A 21,296-nucleotide genomic window follows, 5' to 3' on the forward strand; every position below is an offset into this window, starting at 1 on the left:
GGTACTTATGTACGTATCAGCAAATATAAACATCAATTCGAAAAAGGTTATACACCAAACTGGACGACAGAAATTTTTAAAATAAAATCAATACGCATAACAAACCCAACAACATATTTACTAGAAGACTATGAAGGGAATCCAATACAAGGATGTTTCTACAGGGAAGAACTTTTACCTACAAAATATTCAAACATATACTTGATAGAAAGAATTATAAAATCTAAGGGAGATAAAGTTTATGTTAAATGGTTGGGGTTTTCCAACCAACACAATTCATGGATTGATAAAAAGTATATATTATAATATGATAAATAATTTTAAATAAACTATATAAAATATGTATACTCTGTGTTCTTATTTATTCTAAAAGGGGATCTCACAATGTCAAGAACATTTACTTTGACTGGCAATACATCCAATTTACGTTCATATTATTCACCACCAATAGAATTAGGGGATGTTGAATATGAATGTTGTTTAATTGATTTTCAAACGTATAATTCAATACCTAATGTGGATAATGATAATAATTTGTTTCATATTGGTGATAGCGTCATAAAAATACCTGTAGGATCGTATGAGCTGCAAGACATTGCCGACTATTTAGAAGCCGAGTATAAAAGTAGACATACAGGCAAAAGCATTAACATTAAAGCAAACAATAATACATTACAAATAGAAATAGAATCATCTCATGATTCTATATTTTTTAATAAAGATAAGTCTATTTCAAAACTATTTGGTTTCACCGAAAAAATTTTAGAGCCTGGGAAGAAACATATTTCCAACCTCCCAGTAAATATTTTAAAGGTTAATGTCATACAAATACACTGCAATATTGTAGCAGGATCCTTTATGAATAATTCCCCAGCTCACATACTACATGAATTTGCATTGGATGTCCCTCCAGGCTATAAATTAGCCGAGAGACCGTTGAATCTCATTTATTTGCCTGTAAACGTCAAAGAAATAAGTTGTATTGAAGTACAGATATTAGATCAAGAAGGTCGCCTAATAAATTTTCGAGGAGAGGAAATCACACTTCGAATTCATATTAAATCAAGGAAATAATGCTTATTTATAATAAATACAATTATAAACAAATTCCAAAAAACATTTCACAACAGGTTGTTAGACCGACAAGACCTCAACTAACTAAAAAAAGTAGAGAATTTTTAAAACTACTCAAATTAAAAGTAAAGCCAAATGTCGGAAATTCTAAATATTAATGAACGTCCATTCTCAGATGAGAATATTATAAAGAGAGACTATCATAGCTATGTTCCCTATATTCAATCATTTAAAAATAATGATGAGATTCGCATAAGTATACAAAACCAAGACCTTTACATTCTACCATCGGAAAGCTATCTTTATATTGAAGGTTATTTAAGAAAAGCAAATGGCGAAGTTTCTTCAAATGCTAGACTAAGAAATAACTGCGTGGGTTACATGTTTGATGAAATTCGATATGAACTTAATGGAATTGAAATTGATCGCACACGTTATCTGGGTCTGACTACTAAGGTTAAAAATTGGATTTCTCTAAGTGAACCTGAAAGCAAATTTATGAGTAATGCTGGATGGAATGTAGATGATGTGTCAACCAATACCTTCAATTTCTGTTTACCACTGAATCGTTTGCTTGGATTTGCAGAAGACTTTAAAAAAGTAATTTGCAATAGCAAACATGATTTGATTCTATTGCGAAGTTCCAATGATGCAAGTGTCTGTTATTCTACAGACTCAAAAGAAGATATCCGTCTTACCATTACAAACATCGTGTGGAGAGTACAACATATTAATTTGTCTGACTATAGAAAAATTAGTTTCCTTAAAACAATAAAGGATGGAAGGTCATTGCCAATAGCATTTCGTAGTTGGGATTGCTATTTTAACCCCACATTTGTTGGCGGAAGACAACATAGCTGGAATGTCAAATTGTCTGCAAATCATGAAAGGCCACGATATGTAGCTTTTGTATTTGAAAAAGATAACAAATTGTTGCATTGTGATCTTCAAAACATTAAAGTACATTTGAATTCTGAAACGTATCCCTACGATGATCTAAACCTTAAGTTTGGAGAAAATCGTTATGCGGTACTCTACGATATGTATGCCAAGTTTCAAGAAACATATTATATGCGAGAACCACAACCACTTCTTTCCTACATAAGTTTTAAGGGTAATCCAATCGCTGTCATTGATATAAGCAATCAAAATGAAGCCGTGAAGAATGGACCGATTGATTTGAAAATACAATTTGAAACCAACACACCAATACCTCAAAACACCTCAGCATATTGTCTAATAATCCATGATCGTCTGGTGGAATACATACCTTTGACTGGAATTGTTCGAAAAGTAGTATAAGATATTTATACTTACATATTATATTAAACATTGAATTTATTTAAATGAAATAAAACACATTTTTACAATGAAATAATTTACATTGGTTTATTTTTTATTTACATTATATATATTGTTTATTTACAATGGAAACTTAATTCAAATAAACATTCAATTCATCGTTGTCTATAGATGGAAAATCTAAATCCATTGGAATGGAAAAGTTAAAGTTTATATTATTCAAATAGTCTTCATCAATATTTAAGTACCTATCTAGCTCATCATCATTAATACTACTACTAGATAAATCTAATTCCATATCCAATGGTATAGAAAAATCAAAGTTTATACTATTCAAATATTCATTTTCAATATTCTTATGCCCCCACGCATAAGTATGTATTTTATCAGCTTTGATTTTTCTTTTAGTGTCTTTACAACTTAAAACTATCTTAGACATTTTATTTGTATATACTTGATGCATCTTAGATCTAAAATTAATCATAACATCCCTACTTATTTTTTCATTTAGTAAACATTCTTTATAGTCATTTATAGAGTATTTTGAAATAACACACTTTTTAACGCCCTTTGCTTTCTTAATTTCTTCGCCATCTTCTACCTGGAAGGAATACATTTTGGGTCCTAATCCAATAAACATAGTCATAATTTTCCCACAGTTCTCATCCTTCATCATTCCAATTATTTTCTTATTTTTTCTCGGAATTTTATATATGTTATCTTCTGGATAATCGGACGTATCAAATTGTAAATCAATATCAGATTTTATATCTTCGTACACATCGTCCGTTTCTATATCTAAAATAAATGAATCTGTATCTGTATAGCAAAGAGTAGCACGATTGCCATATTTTTTTTTAATGTATCCGTAAAAGAAATCATACATTCTATATTTTGAAAGTTCTAAAATACAAAAACCTAAATAAATAGGTTTATTATATGTGACGTTTGTTTTATTCATTTGAATTGCCCATAATTCATCATCAAATTGAGTTGCACTATGAAAATTTGGTTTTGATATCAGTTTTTGAGCACCTATTCTACGTCTATCTCTATAATCCCAATGATTAATTTAATGTTCTTCCGTTTATCGACATTTTCCATGGTTTTCCCAAAAACAGAATTATTATACAGTTTATATAAATCTTTAAGAAATGAATTAGATGCCTTTTGTCGTTCAGATGTATTTTTATCTATATATGGTGCTAACCATGGCGATTGTCGAAATGAAATTACAAAATGAACTTTTGCCAATTTTAGCCCATTTTCCAAACACTGTTTTAAAACCATGTAATGTATTGCATAGTTTTTCTTTGGGCTAAAATCAGCAATAAGCTTCTCATATTTTGAATCCCCAACCTTTTTATTTTCTGCACAAAAGGGTAAATCATTGTGTAGATCATGCAATTCTTCCGGATACTCAAGGTCTACTACGTATATGTATCCAATGGTAGAATTATGCATGAATTTAAGAATTTCTTCAACATCTGTTATTGCCTCTTCAGGTTGCAACCATTTAAAATCTCCTTCTGGAAGATACTGTTTCATTGCCCAACCATACAAATTATTGGCATCTAAATATAATAAATAGTGTGATGGTGAATTTTTATCATAGTCCTTCATATACTTGTTATTTGCTTTAGCTAATCTTTTGGTACATTGAACTAATCCTCCCCTGATACCTTTTTTAATAACATTGAACATGTTCAAATCTCTTAGAAGATCAAGTGTTATTTTTGTAAAACGCAGCATCGCATCAAAAGACAATCCTGGTGCAGTATAGTACTGACATGGATCAAGTTTATGAACCCTTTTACAAGATTTTCTAAAATTTTCAAATACATCTGTTAATAGGAGCACATCTGTCTTCAAATATAGCTCCATATAGTCTTTTAATGACTGACAATTAAATGTCTCCCACACACGTTTTGCATGCTCATAATCATCTATACTACAACTGGTATTATATAAATTACTATAAAATTTTTCAATGGGTGGAAGAATTGTATCATTTAGTTTATCAAAACTGTCTAAATATTCATAGCAAAATATTCCTTTCCGCCTCATTAAATTGAATTGATTATCAATGGGGAAATGTGCTCTAACTGATTTCAAATCCGCATCTTCCAAATTGTTGGCTAAGGTTTCTAAACTTGCCGCCATGAATCTGAAAGAATCTAAAAACCTGTATTCAAGTTCCCTACCATTACCCATATCAACAACATGTGATACTGAAATATATAATTCTTTATTTTGTGGAATTATATTAGTTTTCTTACTAGGGATGTATTTAATTAGTTCTTTTATAAAAAGATGGCAATCGTATCCAGAAAAATTGTGGAATAAAATTGGAATGAATGTTGGAACTGTATAATTTATATTGCACTCTTTGTGTGCAGCTCCCCTATACCGACCCGTTATATGACAATGATCATGAACCTTATCACTACCCAATTCTTTGTCGCAAATATGACAAATTTTTGCATTTTCAAATTCTAAAATTTGAGATGGCGTTAATGGCGTCATTGGTTTTTTAACACTCAAATACGTATTAAAAATTTCCCTACACTTAGAATTTAACATTTCAACAAATTTTTCTGCTGCATCCCTACCTGTATATATAAATAATTCATCTAAGTTACTATCAAAATTACATTTTACATTAAAACTAAAGGCACAAGGTAAATGCTTATTAATAACCATATCTAAATTGTCTACCTTTTTTAAAACACACTCAAAATCAGCATATATAACAAATGGAACATTCATTTGTTTATGAAAGTTCTTAAATGACAACGTTGATTTACCTTCTTCGGGCATTTTTGCAATAACTTTACTACACAAATCCCGATGACGCTCCATAAAATCATATTTGCTGGTGTAATATAAACACTGATTGCAAATGTGTAAACGCCTTCTGCAATTCGTTAACTGATTATTTACCAACCTAAAATAAAAAAATAATTAGTATAATATTTAAAAATTGTTTATTTAAATGTAAAACTCACCTAGATAAAGATTTGATTAGAATGTAGTGAGATTTTCCATCGTTTTCTAATAGCAGCAAGTTAACATGTTTGTCCTTTTCTTGTTTCGTAATATAATAAGGTCCAACGACTGATTTTGAAGAATACTCATAACCAAAAACGTTTACACTAATGTTGGGATTTTTTTCTTCAAACAATTTTATATACTTTAGTTCCATCGGAAATTCTATTCCTTCAAAGTTTAGTGTTAAACCATTTTGCAACGTAATAATAGATGAATTAATATTATCTATGGCGTATGAAGAACATTTTGATGGATTTAATGGTTGTGAAGTTTCCAATGCCGCTATCAAACACCATTTGAAACAGTAAATGTCTCCATTATAAATATTGATACAGGCTCTTTTATTTTTTAGTTCTTTAGGTGTGGGTATATATTGGGAACCTCTTATGGGTGAATGCTTGTTAATGTTGATTTTCAAACTGAAAACCTTTAACAGGGCCCAACCGGAATCCCGTTCTTGGAACTCGGACATCTTCGTTTTTATGTAATCAAAATGATCATTTAATATATTGTCAATGTTATCAGCTCTTTCAAGTTCCATCATTTTTGAGTTGTGGTATATTTTTTTAATTATTATGTTCTCGTTACAAGGTTTAACATATTCTCCACCCAACTCTAAATTAAATTTGATTCTGTAATGACGATTTAGTGCTTCTTGAAGTTGATTAATAAGGGATGCTTTTGCCCCCTGAAATATTAAATCAACTTCTATTGTATCTTCTGTTATTTTATATTGAAAGGTTTGGATTCTATTATTGAATCCACTCCTTACTAGCATCATATCGCTATTTACACCAGAAGTCGTTCCTTGTTTCATGCCTTCAATTTTATTTTGTTGTTGGTTTGATTGTTGTATCTGTTGGTGTCTCTGCCATGTTCCTGAAGGTAGTTGATTCACAGCTTCATTTTGCAGTTGATAAAAATTTGGGTGATACACTTCATAATGTAATTTTAAAGCCCACTTGTTTGCCAACATTTTCTTACATATTTCACAAACTTTATGTAACATCAAATGCTTTTTAAGTGCAGCTTTAGAACTCAACGCTTTTGAGCAGAAATTGCATTGGAAGCTTTCCATTGTAAATACGTTTCAATGTTTTTCTCACTTTTAGTCTATTTTTATAACTTTATAACTTTCGTTCACTTTTCACTCTGAGTCTCTTTTTGGTTTTGCAGAAAGTATTGAAAATCACTTATACACTGTAAAAAATCACTTTTACTCAACTGGTTGTGATATGAATAGTTTACGATATGAACTCTCAACTGAAAGTGGAATATAGATTCCTTTTATATTATAATTATACCTCGTATTGACAATATCATGTATTATTACGTTCGTTTATTAAAAGTATCCCAGAATGCAAAAAAAAAATGCCCCCCTCCGCCTTTTCCTCTTGTATCCAAACATTTCGTAAACACATATTTGTTCCTGTCTTTCCCCTTTATACTCCTAATCATAGTTGCATAAGATTGCGAAATTCATTATGCTGTTTATCATATTTCTGTCCAATGGTTCTTATCAACAAGTGTTCGCCTCTTTATTTTTGGCGCCCATCAGTCTTTAAAATCATACAAATCCATGCGCCTGTCTCCTAATACCGCTGACCATTTTTACCGATACAATTGATGCATGTATGTTGTTGTTTGTTGATATTCTCAATAGTCCCTATAGTTTGTTTCCCATATTTGTCCCCCTTCCCTTGTAAACATTTCGGTAAGCTCCGCGCATTCCAACACTCAACAATGCTCGATTTAACATAAACACATTGGTATTGATATGATCAGAAATAAACATAACTGCGTCTGTCTCTTCATGCCGCTGACCATTTATATCGCTAACCATGCTGTTGTTGTTTTTATTCCCTATATTTTGTTCCACATATCTGTTCCCCCTTTCCCCTTGCCACATATTTGCCTCCCTTTCCACGCATGCCCAACACTCAACGATGCTCGATTTAACATAAACACATTGGTATTAATATAATCAGAAATAAACATCAAACTCAAAGCCGTACATATTCCTCTCCCCCCGTTTCCTCTTGGATCCAAACATTTCGTAAACACATATTTGTTCCTGCCTCTTCCCTTTTCACTCCTAATCATAGTTGCATAAGATTGCGAAATTCATTATGCTGTTTATAGTTTGGTTCCCATATTTGTCCCCCCTTTCCCCTTGCCACATATTTGCCACCCTTTCCACGCATGCCCAACACTCAACAAATAAACATAACTGCGTCTGTCTCTTCATGCCCCTGACCATTTCTATCGCTAACCATGCTGTTGTTATTCCCTATATTTTGTTCCACATATCTGTTCCCCCTTCCCCTTGTAAACATTTCGGTAAGCTCCGCGCATGCCCACATAGTTTGCCATCCCTAATATTCTTAAACCGAACGGACACACACACACGCACACACATTGCCATACTCAAGGTCAAGAGCGCGCCCACACACGTCGATCAACACAGTTTGCGAACGGAGACACACACACACAAACACATACTTTGCCATACTCAGAACGGAGGATCACACACACAAACGCACATACATAAATTGCCATACTCAGAACGGAGGATCACACACACACACACACACACTATTTGTAAACAAAAGCGCACGTGTTCACACATACACGGACGGACAGACGATTTGTTTACTGTAATTTGATACTTTAATGAGTTTTTGACCATTTTAATAACTTTTGGCTAATCCTTTGTATTTTAAACCATACATAGTTATACGGAAGGATATTTGTTAATCGACTCTAAATTTTCTAAATCAGATTTAGTTCAAAGAAACATGGTCTAAAACCAGTATTTCGATGAGGCATATTTTCACGCTATAAAAGTGTATATATTATCCATAAGGCTGAGGGTATAAAAAGTAGAAGAACGCAAAATTAAAACCAATGAGCGGAACATCATTATTTTACACACAAAGTTTTGGTTAATTTGAACCGCTAAATACTAAATAAATAGCATTCTCCATTTCATCCCCAATATATCATCAGATTACTACCGAAAACTACGATTTCATAGCAACCGGCGAAAAATGTATCGGAATAGGTAGATCACTATAAATAATTCCGAATGACTTCTACATCCGAGCACATGCAACAATAAATATTAATTCTTGGTTAGATCCCTTTTTCGTGTAAAACTATGTGATGATAACGTTTTTTGTGGCCCTAGTGTGACCAGAAAAACATACAAAAATTAAATTTTTGATCCATTTTACACCCTAAATATTAACCGATCGTTACTAAAAAGGGATCTTCGTTAGCCCCAACCGAACGTACTCGGTCCATAACTGTGTTCTGTGTTTACAAATTATAATGGACGGACACGCATGTCTACACCAACTCAGGTAGTCAAGATATGGTGACGCGTATACTGAAAGTTGGGTCTAGGACAAATATTTCGCGGCGTTAAAAACTTCTGGGGCCACAAAAATCAATAATATCCTTACAAAATAGTTATGTATGGTTTAAAAAATAATTCTTTCAAATTATTAAATATCAAACCTTTATCAATATAAATAATAAGTACATTCAAAGGCAAGCTAACATGTTCGTATTATCCAAATATTGAATACAAGAAATCCCACAATGTATCAGTACGATAGGCTATCACTTCTTAACACCGGAAGTCTGATTATAATTGAAAAGTTATAGAAATTGACTTCACACAAAAACCATCAAGAGCTACTGCATTTTAACTGCAACATGGACGAAGACCAAGTGAATAGTTTCACATTACAAAAGACACATTCACGTCCACAAAACACCAACAACGACAAGTGAGAATCATAAATTAATGTGTGATTGATTGACGAAGTGTCACTTTTACACAAAAGGCATCAAATCTGTGAAAATCCCTAAAAGAAATAAAGAAGCTATAACTTAACAAAATTCAATAGACGAATTAGTGGCGATTTCATTTCATAGCTTATTATTTTTGACGAAGATGGATTTGTATTTTCAATTCATTGAAATGATGCACGGTGTGTTCGTGTGACCATTCCACACTGAACACCAGTCTACTTCAGGTTCAAAACATAAACACATTGTGTACATCTATGAATTGTTATTAAATCCTAAGAAACACACATACACTCACAATTGATTTGGTGTGGTCACCCCAAAAAATATATAATTCAATTATATCGCCTAATGATATTACTTTGGAAAAGGTGTAAATTTATAACTTGCTGACCATTGTTAGCAGCATCGAATGACGTGTAGAGGTAGGTACATTAATCATTCTTTAAATTTAGGAAAGACCTGTAAGCTTAACAATGAACCATCAACCCGCCTTTGGTTATGGTGTAGGTATCAACGGAAAGAGTAATTACCATCAATGAGGTTCAAACACCCAGAAGTATATAGGAATAAAGTTAGCTGGACATCAAGAGATGTATCATCATATTCTGCCTGATAGTTGAATGTAAGAAAATAATTTTTTGTGTTATTGGTAGCTTTTGTAAACTTTTATTGGTTTGTGATTTATTTGATGAGCTTGTTTGCTTTACTTCCAAATGTACTAATGTGCTACTGTACATTGTATGATACATACATACAATTTTTATGAAGGAAATAAAGTTATGCATCCCATTGCATCCGTTTAAAATTTTATTTGATATATATAACATACAATTAAAATATTCCCTGCAAACTTTGCTCAAATTAACTTTTTTACACACGAGCTGTTTATTTTTTTATTAGACGTCTTTAAAAAAAAAAAACGCCAAAAAGCGAACATAAATGTAAATAAATTCAGAGATCTGGATTCAAAATTATATTCAATATATGATTCAATTTTATATTATTACAATATAGCGCTTACAATTGTTTGTACTGTTGTCACGAAATCATACACAGAATAAAAATATTCGTATATTATATGAATAGTGCTCAGAAAGTGTTGCCAATGTCCTGATTTCTGCATTTTAGGACTGCCTTATTGCTCAAATCAACACTTGTTTGATATATTGTATTTGACATTTATATCGAAATAATTTGGAAACCAGTGAGCAGAGCAGTATAGTCGGACGGGGCCGACCATATAATACCCTACACAACTTCTACGAAAATCTAACTTTGCACTATTTGCACCCTCTTGAAACCCGACTAAAGGTCAAAAAATATTACTAATATTCAGTAGACGAGGGCTGTGTCCATATTCTCTTTACCGTGGGTTATGTTGTGATGTTGACCTTCAATTGTGGCCTATAGATCGACTCAAAAAAAAAAGGACAAAAAATTAAGTTTTTGGTCTACTTCATCCCAAAATTTTTATCTGATCGTCACCGAAAATTATAGGCGTTGTCCTTGACCATAACTGAAATCTCATGGAAATTTTCAAAGCGATCAGCGCTATATTTCGGCCCTCTATTGGGGTTTTGGATTATTAAATAATGTCTGAATACGTAAGCACCTGTAAATATTTAAGTGTAACTTTTACACCTGAGTACATACAACCATATAATTGGTATCAATTTAAAGGTCAACCACTCCTCTTGAATATACTATCAACTTTTTGGGTCTAGGTCCTTCAGGGACAAGTATATACGCTATAGAATACAAATTTTGTAATTTTTCACACAAAAGTCAGGGTCCATTTGACCCGCTATATATTGACCGATCTTTATCAAAACAGGCATGCTTATTCTTTGGCCCGACCCTGTGTTTGGGCCATAATTGCGGCCTCTGGAGCGACCAGAAAATCAGACAAAAATAAAGTTTTTGGTCCATTTCATCCCCTAAATATTAACCGACCAAAAACAATAGGGGTCTTCATTGGCCAGAACCCATTTTGCATGCAAAATTTCGTGAAGATTGGTCCATAACTGTGGCCTGTAGCGTGTTTACAAATTATAATGGACAGACGGACGGACGGACACACATGTCTAGATCGACTCAGCTAGTCGAGATATGACGATCGGTATACTTAAAGGTGGGTCTAGGACCAATATTTCGCGGCGTTACAAACTTTTGGGGCTGCACAAAGCTATAATACCCTGACAACATAGTTGTGTAGGGTATGAATACATATGCGAATTATAACACAATGCAGATGCCAGTAAAGAGATAATGGAAAACAAAACTAACCACTATCGACTGAGTGGAGAGACGGCCCACCAAGTGAGAGGAGACGTGGAGGACGATACCAAAACGAAACACTGCTGAAGAATGGAGGGTGTTTGTGTTTATATTTCTTGGTATACCATTCGTTTTTGTCAAAAAGGGAGAGAGTGAGAGAGCAAGGAAAATATGAGCGCAAATAGTGGTAAACTAAATAAAAGTAGGAAAATAATTTTGATAAAGTGGAATAATTACAACAGATGACTAAATCGTCTTAGAATTCCACAATTCGCCCAACACACGGAACAAATCAGCTAACTATTTCAATAAATTAAGTTCGGTCGGGACGAATTTTGGATATCCTCCAACATAGGTATACTGACAGGTACTTGAAATGAAAACATAGGGAACATACGAAAAATTTAACCTATACCGACATTTCTACAAACCGATTATGTAGACCATAATGTACACCAAATACAAATTTCAGTAATTTTTAATACACTTTAATATGGTGAAAATGCGCCTCATCGAAATATTTGTTCTAGACCCAAGTTTCCATGGACCAAATCCGTTTTCATCCAAGCTTTGCACTTCTTACCATATCTTCCAAACTTAGTTTGATGATGGTGATATCGGTCCACTCCTTCTGGTGCCTCCCACACAAAATGGTCAAAATTGTGCAAAAAAATAATTTTATGATATCTTGCGAACGGACTATCCTATTTGAACCAAACATTGCACAACCTATTATACTTACCAAGTCTATATCCCATTATCAATATTTATAAATCCAATATCAGGCGAATGGAATGTCCACTTTGAACCGAACTTTGCGCAATTTATTATAAAGTCTAGATCAGGTCCAAATTTGGGACCAATCTGCCCTCTCTTTTGGTACCCATAAGCCCTCTCTTCTATGTATATATATCTGTCGGCAACGCTGACTGACACTTTTTTATTTAATTTCCGAAAAAACACCAAAAAGTGGACAAACATTGACGTCGCATGATAGGGTGGAACATCCCCAAAATACTGCAATTTAGAAGGCACCGTTACATGAGGCCAATGTTGATTACATCGTATAGGAATTACCTAACATTTTTAGTTATCATTATTTCGATCTATTCGAAAGTAAATTTTTTCAATCAGAATGCATTTTTTACGCTAAATATTAAAATTTTACACTAATCAAGAATATATATATACTTTATAGGGTCGGAAATGAATATTTCGAAACGAGTTACAAACGAAATGACAAAATTAATATATCCTCCATACTATTTTGGAATTCCGACTGTAGAAAAGGCGCAATGTGGTCTAGAGATGCTATTATTTGGCGAAAGGTAGAAGAGTGGGTGATTGAAAAAGTAAAAAATTCAAAATACAGCATTTTGTTGCGGAGGTCAACGGAATAACTGTCTAGTGTCGAGTTGAAGTATTTTTTATTGAATCTATAATTTTTCATAATTGTGACGATTTGTGGCAGATTTACCAGAGATTATCAATCATTATTTAGTATAAATTTTATGGTATTCCATTTTTCGAACACACATGAAGGCATGGACCGATGAATACCATTTTCGGACTTCATCAAGGTTTTATAAAAGTATTACCATTTCCAAAGTTTGGATCAATTTGGATAATCCGTTATCTTTAAATGAGATTTACAAAATTTTGACCCTTCGCGGGGGAGGTACTGGAAGGAGTGGACCGATAAGTCCCATCTTCCACCATTATACAGGGTAGTAGTTTCGCATGATTGTACAATTTTTAGCCAAATTTTAAGTGAGTTATTTATACACTTTCAAGTCGAGCTTAACATGTAAGTTTTGCAATGAAAAGGAAAGCCTACCCACCATTATGCGACGCGATTCGCCTTTTGTTAAGCGGCTCATAAGGCATATTGGGCTATGTGGCTTTACAAAGGTCATATGTTGATAACTTGTATTTATTCCGCCCTGATACAAACTTGCATATGTGAATTAAATTCCAATTTGTCAAGGTTCCACATTTGTCTTCATTCTAGAAACAGTCCTTTTCAAAGCAAATTTTTGTTGTAGCGATGGATAATTAATCCAAACACCTACAATTGCTACACTTCCGTTTAGGAAGTGTATTAATGGCTCAGAACGATAAGTGGGCTGGCAACATTTGTGTTGCTCTGAGGACTTAAGTTCAAACCCAAAACATATTGTGGGGAGGTAACTGAAGGAGTAGACCTATATTCCCCATCTTTGAACTTGATTTAAGTTTGAAATAAATATTACGATTGGGCTTGAATAAAATCGACAGTTTCTTCAAGAGTTATTGCATTTGTAAATCGAAAAAAAATATGGTGGTCATTTTTACCATAACCTTGCCTAATTAGACATTAAGCAATGAATTAATATTAAAATTAATCGTTGGATTATATAATACCGACATAACTAAATTTGAAATTTAGTCGAAAAACGTGCTCAAAATCTCCAAAATGTGGAATAATATAAATGGAATATGTAATTTATACAAATGCATACCCAGAATCTTTAGTCGATATTGTTAATTTTTGGTAGAAGAATTTTTTCTAATGCGAATACTAACTACTAAATTGTAGCTAATTTTGTTGAATGCGATTCTAATAGTACGTTTACATTGTACCGGCAAAGCGTTCTAATGTAAATGCCGTTCAATATCTTCCCATATTATCATCATCATGTTGTAAGATTTCTACCATCATAACATATTATTGGTTTAAAGTTTATAGTCCCAAAAATTAGGATTCCAGGCCCGAAGTGCGTCATTGCAGGAAATTGTCAGTGTAGGTACAGTATTGAATAATGTCCCCATATAACTATTCAACTAATATTTAGTATTTATAGAATTTTATCCACGTCTTCCAAATTAATTTGCTGTATTTTCACATTGTGGGTTTTCATTGGATACAAAATCTGCTCCTAAGCATTATCTGATTCCCTCAATTTTCGACATTTAGAGGATTTCAATCTCTAAGAAAAATTTGCCTATCAGTTGTTTTTAACTTATTGTCGAATCGGATAATACAAATTTCGCAAATTACACATATATTTCAAAAAATATATGCAAAAATTACAATAAAAATTATGAATGAAATTCTCAAATGAAAAGAACAGCAATATATCGTTTAATCGTAGATTAGCCAGGGGTTGTGCTGAACGGAGTTTTGAAGTCAGGTAGTTATGAAGAAAATCTGTTTATAGACTTTGTAGGTTGTAAATCCATTCAACCAGAATAATGGAATAAGGTTTACTATGTTTGTCCGTCGATCTTGTTGCGATGAAATACTTTTTGTCGGGGTGGTTAGGAAAATGAACACTACACAAAAAAACAATAATAAGCAATCATTTTCTGGTTTAAACGATTTACCTCCTCAAATGCCAATAAGCCATTGCTGGTATGTTTGTTTGGCTACCTGACTTTAGAATTCCGTTTTGCAAAACCTCCGTTCAAACATGGATTAAATGATACACTGCTGTTCTTTTCATTTAAGATTTTCATTCATAGTTTCTTTCAGAATTTTGCGTACATTTTTCTTAAAGAATTTGCGAAAAATTCGATTAAGAATGCAAGAAATTTAAATTTTTGTGCAAGTATTTGAAAGAAAACAATGTTGAGTTAATTAATTGAAATTTGCATTTGATGCAGATGAATATCTCATTCATACACTAATTGAGAAGCTGTAGAAGTTCCTTTTCTGGTACCATCCCACAGATGTTAAACTCGTTTATAACAAGTAAAAAAGTGTCAGTCGGTGTTGCCGATAGATATATACCCTCACGCTATAGTTTGCGGAGTAGGCCTTCGGAGGTATACACAGGTTTTATTATTAAATATTTAATATGTTGACCCTTTGTGGGTGAGGTACCAGAAGGTGTGGACCTATGGGACCCATCTTCAAACATGATCTAGGCTTGGTAAAGACAATAGGTTGTGCAAAGTTTTGTTCAAATCGAACATTTCATTAGTCTGATATTGGATTTATAAATATTAAAAATGTTGACTCTTTGTGGGGGAGGTACCAGAAGGAGTGGACAAATGGGTCCCATCATCCTACTTGTTTCGTTAAAATCGGATAGTCCGTTTGCATGTTATTATAAAATTATTTTTTACCACAATTTCGACCATTTTGTGGGGGAAGTACCAGAAATAATGGACCGATATTTCCCATATTCGAACTTTAATTAAGTTTGGAAGAAACATTAAGATAACTTCGATAACTCTCGTGCACACCAGCCAGACAGACGGGCAACGAACGGACATGTGTAAATCAACTCCAAAGTTTCTGAAACGGATTTTTTCTGAAATCTTTGAGCGGAGAGTATATTCGGACTGGGCCTACCATTTAATACCCCACATAACTATCAAGTTTCTGTGAATCTGTATTCCGAGCCTGGGTAATATTTCGCGATATTTGAACTCTCTTGACCGATTGCAGATCAATAGCTCCAGGTTTTTTACGTATTATGTTTCCTGGGAGTAAAAATTTAGATTGAAACTTTGTTATTTTACACACATCTGACCCGCTAAATATTGACAGTCAAATAGGTTTGGCTTTCCCATGGAAAATTTCTAATGTTCGGATTACAATTGAGGGGACTAGGGCGACTAAAAAATTAGACAAAATAAAATTATCAATTCATTTCATACCTAATATATCATCTGATCATCGTCTAACATTAGAGACGTGATCCTTGACCATAACCGGAACCTCATGAAAAATCTCCTAACCATCAGAATATGATAATACGAAGACACCTGTAACTTTTTCAGTAAAACTCCCACATCCGAGTACATACAACAATATAATTGACCCCTCCTGGGGTCAACCCTATTTCGAGTCCATGCCCATCAAAAGTAAATATATACGCCATAGAATACAAATTTTTCCATTTTTCACACAAAAATCTATTCCATTTGACTAAAGAAATATTGATCGATTATTGCTAAAAGAGGCGTGCTTGTTCCTCAACCAGATCCCTTTCTCCGTGTAAAATTTCGTGATTTTCGGGCCATATTTGTTTGCCAAACACAATAGTGGTCTTCTTTGGCCAGAAGCCGTCCTATATGAGACATTTCGTAACGATCGGTTCATAACTATTGATTGGTAGGTCTGGGACCAATATTTCGTGTTGAAACTGTGAGCAACAAAACTATAACACCCTTACCATATAGTTGTGTAGGGTATAAATATATATTGAAATATCTTTCTGAGTCGATATATGTATGCCCATGCATTCTTATAGGAAAATACGGCTCACATTAATTGTCCGAATGAAATACAATTTGGCACAATTCATTTGATTGGTTCGAAGACCGAAGTCCAATAGATATTGGCCAAATGTCAGTGAGACAGAAAAAAGTGTGCTAATTTTTATGCAAATTGGTTCATAATAATTCAACTCTGAACCAGCTTGAAACCGCCATTTCGAAGGTCTTAAGAAAAAACTATATTTAAATACATGGACCCCACACATTGCCTAGAGAACATTGTAAAGTCCGCATCTTATTTTCAAACAAATGAGGGTGAGGAATGGGCAACCACCAATTACCAAAATGAACTCTGTCGCACCCTTTTAAAAGTTGGAAAGGGGCTATTGAATGCTTTTTGGGTTTAGCGGATGAAACTACGAATATTCCCGGAAAGGATTTAGATCCAGCAGAGTATATGACGGCTCGTCTAACGTGTCCGGCAATTATAATAGAGTGCAGGTCATTATTAAATTAAAATTCCCTTCTACAGTAACATTCAGTGTTCATCTCAATGAATATATGGGCAACATTGCCAATTTTTTAATATTCCATTTTCAAAAAATCCGCTTTTTTGTTTTTGTGGCACATCAATGATTTTTGGTATACATATAGAGAAAAATGTTCTGACTCCGAAACCGTTCGCGATCAAATTTTTGGTTGATGCGCGCAAAAGTTATCGAGGTTTTAATTTTGGGCATAAGAAAAAAATCTTAAAATTACGCCGTTTATTATATTGACCAAAAACGTTGATATATATCTTCCCCCGTAAAATAAGAATATGAATATATTATAATAATCACGATAAAGTTGCACATATTCGCGAAATATGAGAAAAATAAAAAAGATTTAGCAGATTACATCAATATTTTCATTATGTTAATGACATACACACACCTAAAAATTAATTTAAAAATATCTACATAATCTAAACACCATGATGAATCAAATGATATCAAAATCACACAAGTCCATGCAGCGGTTTCTAAATCACAGCGACAACAAAACAAGATATTGAGGAAAAATATTTGTTTTTGGTTCGAAAAAATAATGTCATCATATTTATTTTTTAATTGTATACAAGAAATTTCAGAAAAAAATGTTGGGGTTATTCTGCTATTTTACCCGAATTTCGCCGAAAAATTGACATATATAATAATAATCACTTTTTGTGTATAAGTATACGCCTTGCGGATTATATCAAGACCCTTCCGATAAATCTTAGAATTCTATAAATAGGAATAAATCTTAAAATAAAAAAAATATTATGAAATATACATTTTAAATTGCGTGTAAATCGCGTAATTCTCAAAATCATTTGATGCGCATGCGGTTTCCAGGAAGTACTGAAGTTTATCTTCCAATCCATATATATTTTGCGAAATTTCATTTGACGGCTAAGATGTGCCACACGTTACATTGAAGTACCCAAAAAATCGTAAAACGCGAATAATTTCCGAAAACTCCATATGTCATTAACGCGCATCCGATTTCGGTGTGCACCCTAAAAAAATATATCGATCTATACCGATTTCAGTGTGGTCCATTAAGAACCATGGATGTGCCAGCTCACACTATTTTTGAGATAAATTGCGTCTAAATCGCGTAATTCTCAAAATCATTTGATGCGCATGCGGTTTTGAGGAAGTACTGAAGTTTATCTTCCAATCCATATATATTTTGCGAAATTTCATTTGACGGCTAAGATGTGCCGCACGTTACATCGAAGTACCCAAAAAATCTTAAAACGCGAATAATTTCCGAAAACACCATATGCCATTAACGCGCATCCGATTTCGGTGTGCACCCTAAAAAAATACATCGATCTATACCGATTTCAATGTGGTCCATTAAGAACCATGGATGTGCCAGCAAAATCTATTTTTGAGATAAATTGCGTACATCTCTCTTTCGGCTGAAGTTTTTAAAGTTCTCTTTTCGAGAAAAATCAAAATCCGCATGAGGTCATTTATTGAAGCGGAAATGAAACACAGAAAACGCAAATAAATCCGCGTTATTTTCAAAAACATTTTTTGCCAAATTTCGTGTTTTTGGAAGGCCAGTTTCCAGCCGTTCTAGTAGATGGATTTTCACGAAGAAGATTTTATATCATCCGAAACGTAAAAAACTTTATTGATCGCGGGTACCCATATCATTCAGTTGACAGATCTAAAAATTTGGACGGAAAAATAGGTTTTTTAGAAATTTGATCGCACAAAATTCGCACCTTCGGATGAGTATTACTCTGAAGCTGTGCATACTACATACACAAAATACATATCAAATTACGCAGATTCGCGACTACAATAATCTTATAATCGATTTTTATAACTTCCTGTTTGCGTATTAAAGCTAGAAGTAAAATTAAAAAAACACTCAAAATCGAGCTTCAAAATGTCAGCATCATTTAAAGGTAGATGCAGTGAAAATTTTGAAAAATGATACATAAGGGGCGTAGTCCCCATTTTGTTGGCTTCTAGTTTTATTTTGACACGAAGACCGTGCAATGACTGGCGTAGTCACAAATCGATAGAGAACATAAAAAACTGGTTCGCCTCAACGTGTTTTTACACACTTTTTTACATTAAAGTAGACACAGCTTCCACCAAAATAAAGTTTGGAGGTCAATATCATGAACAGTTTGCAACGACAGATCAATTATTATATGGGCAATATTGCCAATTTTTTAACATAGCTGAAGCGGAGGTTCACCCCTTTATAACTCGGGAACTACTTAAGTATATGAAAAAAAGTGAATAGTTTTGGGTTAATTGATCTGTCGTTGCAAACTGTTCATGATATTGACCTCCAAACTTTATTTTGGTGGAAGCTGTGTCTACTTGAATGTAAAAAAATGTGAAAAACAGGTTGAGGCGAACCAGTTTTTTTATGTTCTCTATCGATTTGTGACTAAGCCACTAATTTCACGGTCTTCGTGTCAAAGTAAAACTAAAAGCCAACAAAATGGGGACTACGCCCCTTATGTATCATTTTTCAAAATTTTAACTGCATCTACCTTTAAATGATGCTGACATTTTGAAGCTCGATTTTGAGTGTTTTTTTATTTTACTTCTAGCTTTAATACGCAAACATGAATTTCTAAAAATCGATTATAAGATTAATGTAGTCGCGAATCTGCGTAATTTGATATGTATTTTGTGTATGTAGTATGCACAGCTTCAGAGTAATACTCATCCGAAGGTGCGAATTTTGTGCGATCAAATTTCTAAAAAACCTATTTTTCCGTCCAAATTTTTAGATCTGTCAACTGAATGATATGGGTACCCGCGATCAATAAAGTTTTTTACGTTTCGGATGATATAAAATCTTCTTCGTGAAAATCCATCTACTAGAACGGCGGGAACTGGCCTTCCAAAAACACGAAATTTGGCAAAAAATGTTTTTGAAAATATCGCGGATTTATTTGCGTTTTCTGTGTATCATTTCCGCTTCAATAAATGACCTCATACGGATTTTGATCTTTTTCGAAAAGAGAACTTTAAAAACTTCAGCCGAAAGAGAGATGTACGCAATTTATCTCAAAAATAGTTTGTGCTGGCACATCCATGCGCGATTTACACGCAATTTAAATTGTATATTTCATAATATTATTTTGTTTTAAGATTTATTCCTATTTATATAATTCTAAGATTTATCGGAAGGGTCTTGATATAATCCGGAAGGCGTATACTTATACACAAAAAGTGATTATTATTATATATGTCAATTTTTCGGCGAAATTCGGGTAAAATAGCAAAATAACACCAACATTTTTTCTGAAATTTCTTGTATACAATTAAAAAAATAAATATAATGACATTATTTTTTTCGAACCAAAAACATATATTTTTCCTCAATATCTTGTTTTGTTGTCGCTTTGATTTAGAAACCGCTACACGGACTTGTGTGATTTTGATATCATTTGATTCACCATGGTGTTTAGATTATGTAGATATTTTTAAATTAATTTTTAGGTGTGTCTATGTCATTAATATAAGGAAAATATTGATGTAATCTGCTAAATCTTTTTTATTTTTCTCATATTTCGCGAATATGTGCAACTTTATCGTGATTATTATAATATATTCATATTCTTATTTTACGGAGGAAGATATATATCAACGTTTTTGGTCAATATAATAAACGGCGTAATTTTAAGATTTTTTTCTTATACCCAAAATTAAAACCTCGATAACTTTTGCGCGCATCAACCAAAAATTTGATCGCGAACGGTTTCGGAGTCAGAAAATTTTTCTCTATATGTGTACCAAAAATAATTGATGTCCCACAAAAACAAAAACGCTGATTTTTTGAAAATGGAATATTAAAAAATTGGCAATATTGCCCATATATATATTATTGTTTTATAAAACAAATGAATTTTATCTCAATATATATTTTCTTTAGTTTTAATACGGTGTGCGTCCCTGAACATTTCTATATATTTTCGTTCGATTACTTGCAACTTTTGCTCTAAATAACCAATATTTATCCAAATTATATGAAATCTAGAAATCTTTTCT

General features: G+C 33.0%; 2 protein-coding genes across 2 annotated transcripts; one reads left to right on the plus strand and one right to left on the minus strand.

Annotated features, from left to right (window-relative positions):
* The first annotated feature begins 1,209 nt into the window (after positions 1 to 1,209).
* Positions 1,210 to 2,376, plus strand: LOC133331729 (uncharacterized). The gene has a single exon (XM_061540106.1). The coding sequence runs from the start codon at positions 1,210 to 1,212 to the stop codon at positions 2,374 to 2,376; it is 1,167 nt and encodes a 388-aa protein (XP_061396090.1).
* Positions 2,377 to 2,544: 168 nt separating this feature from the next.
* LOC133331730 (uncharacterized) lies at positions 2,545 to 5,971 on the minus strand. The gene is made up of 2 exons (XM_061540107.1): positions 5,385 to 5,971; positions 2,545 to 5,323 (listed from the first exon to the last, which is right to left on the minus strand). Exons 1-2 carry the CDS (start codon positions 5,969 to 5,971, stop codon positions 3,412 to 3,414), a joined length of 2,499 nt encoding a protein of 832 aa, XP_061396091.1. The 3' UTR covers positions 2,545 to 3,411.
* Between the last annotated feature and the right edge of the window lie 15,325 nt (positions 5,972 to 21,296).

Source organism: Musca vetustissima, unplaced genomic scaffold (assembly GCF_032173495.1).
Source record: "Musca vetustissima isolate MV318-11 ecotype Yass unplaced genomic scaffold, APGP_CSIRO_Mvet_v1 utg60049, whole genome shotgun sequence".
Classification (NCBI taxonomy): domain Eukaryota; kingdom Metazoa; phylum Arthropoda; class Insecta; order Diptera; family Muscidae; genus Musca; species Musca vetustissima.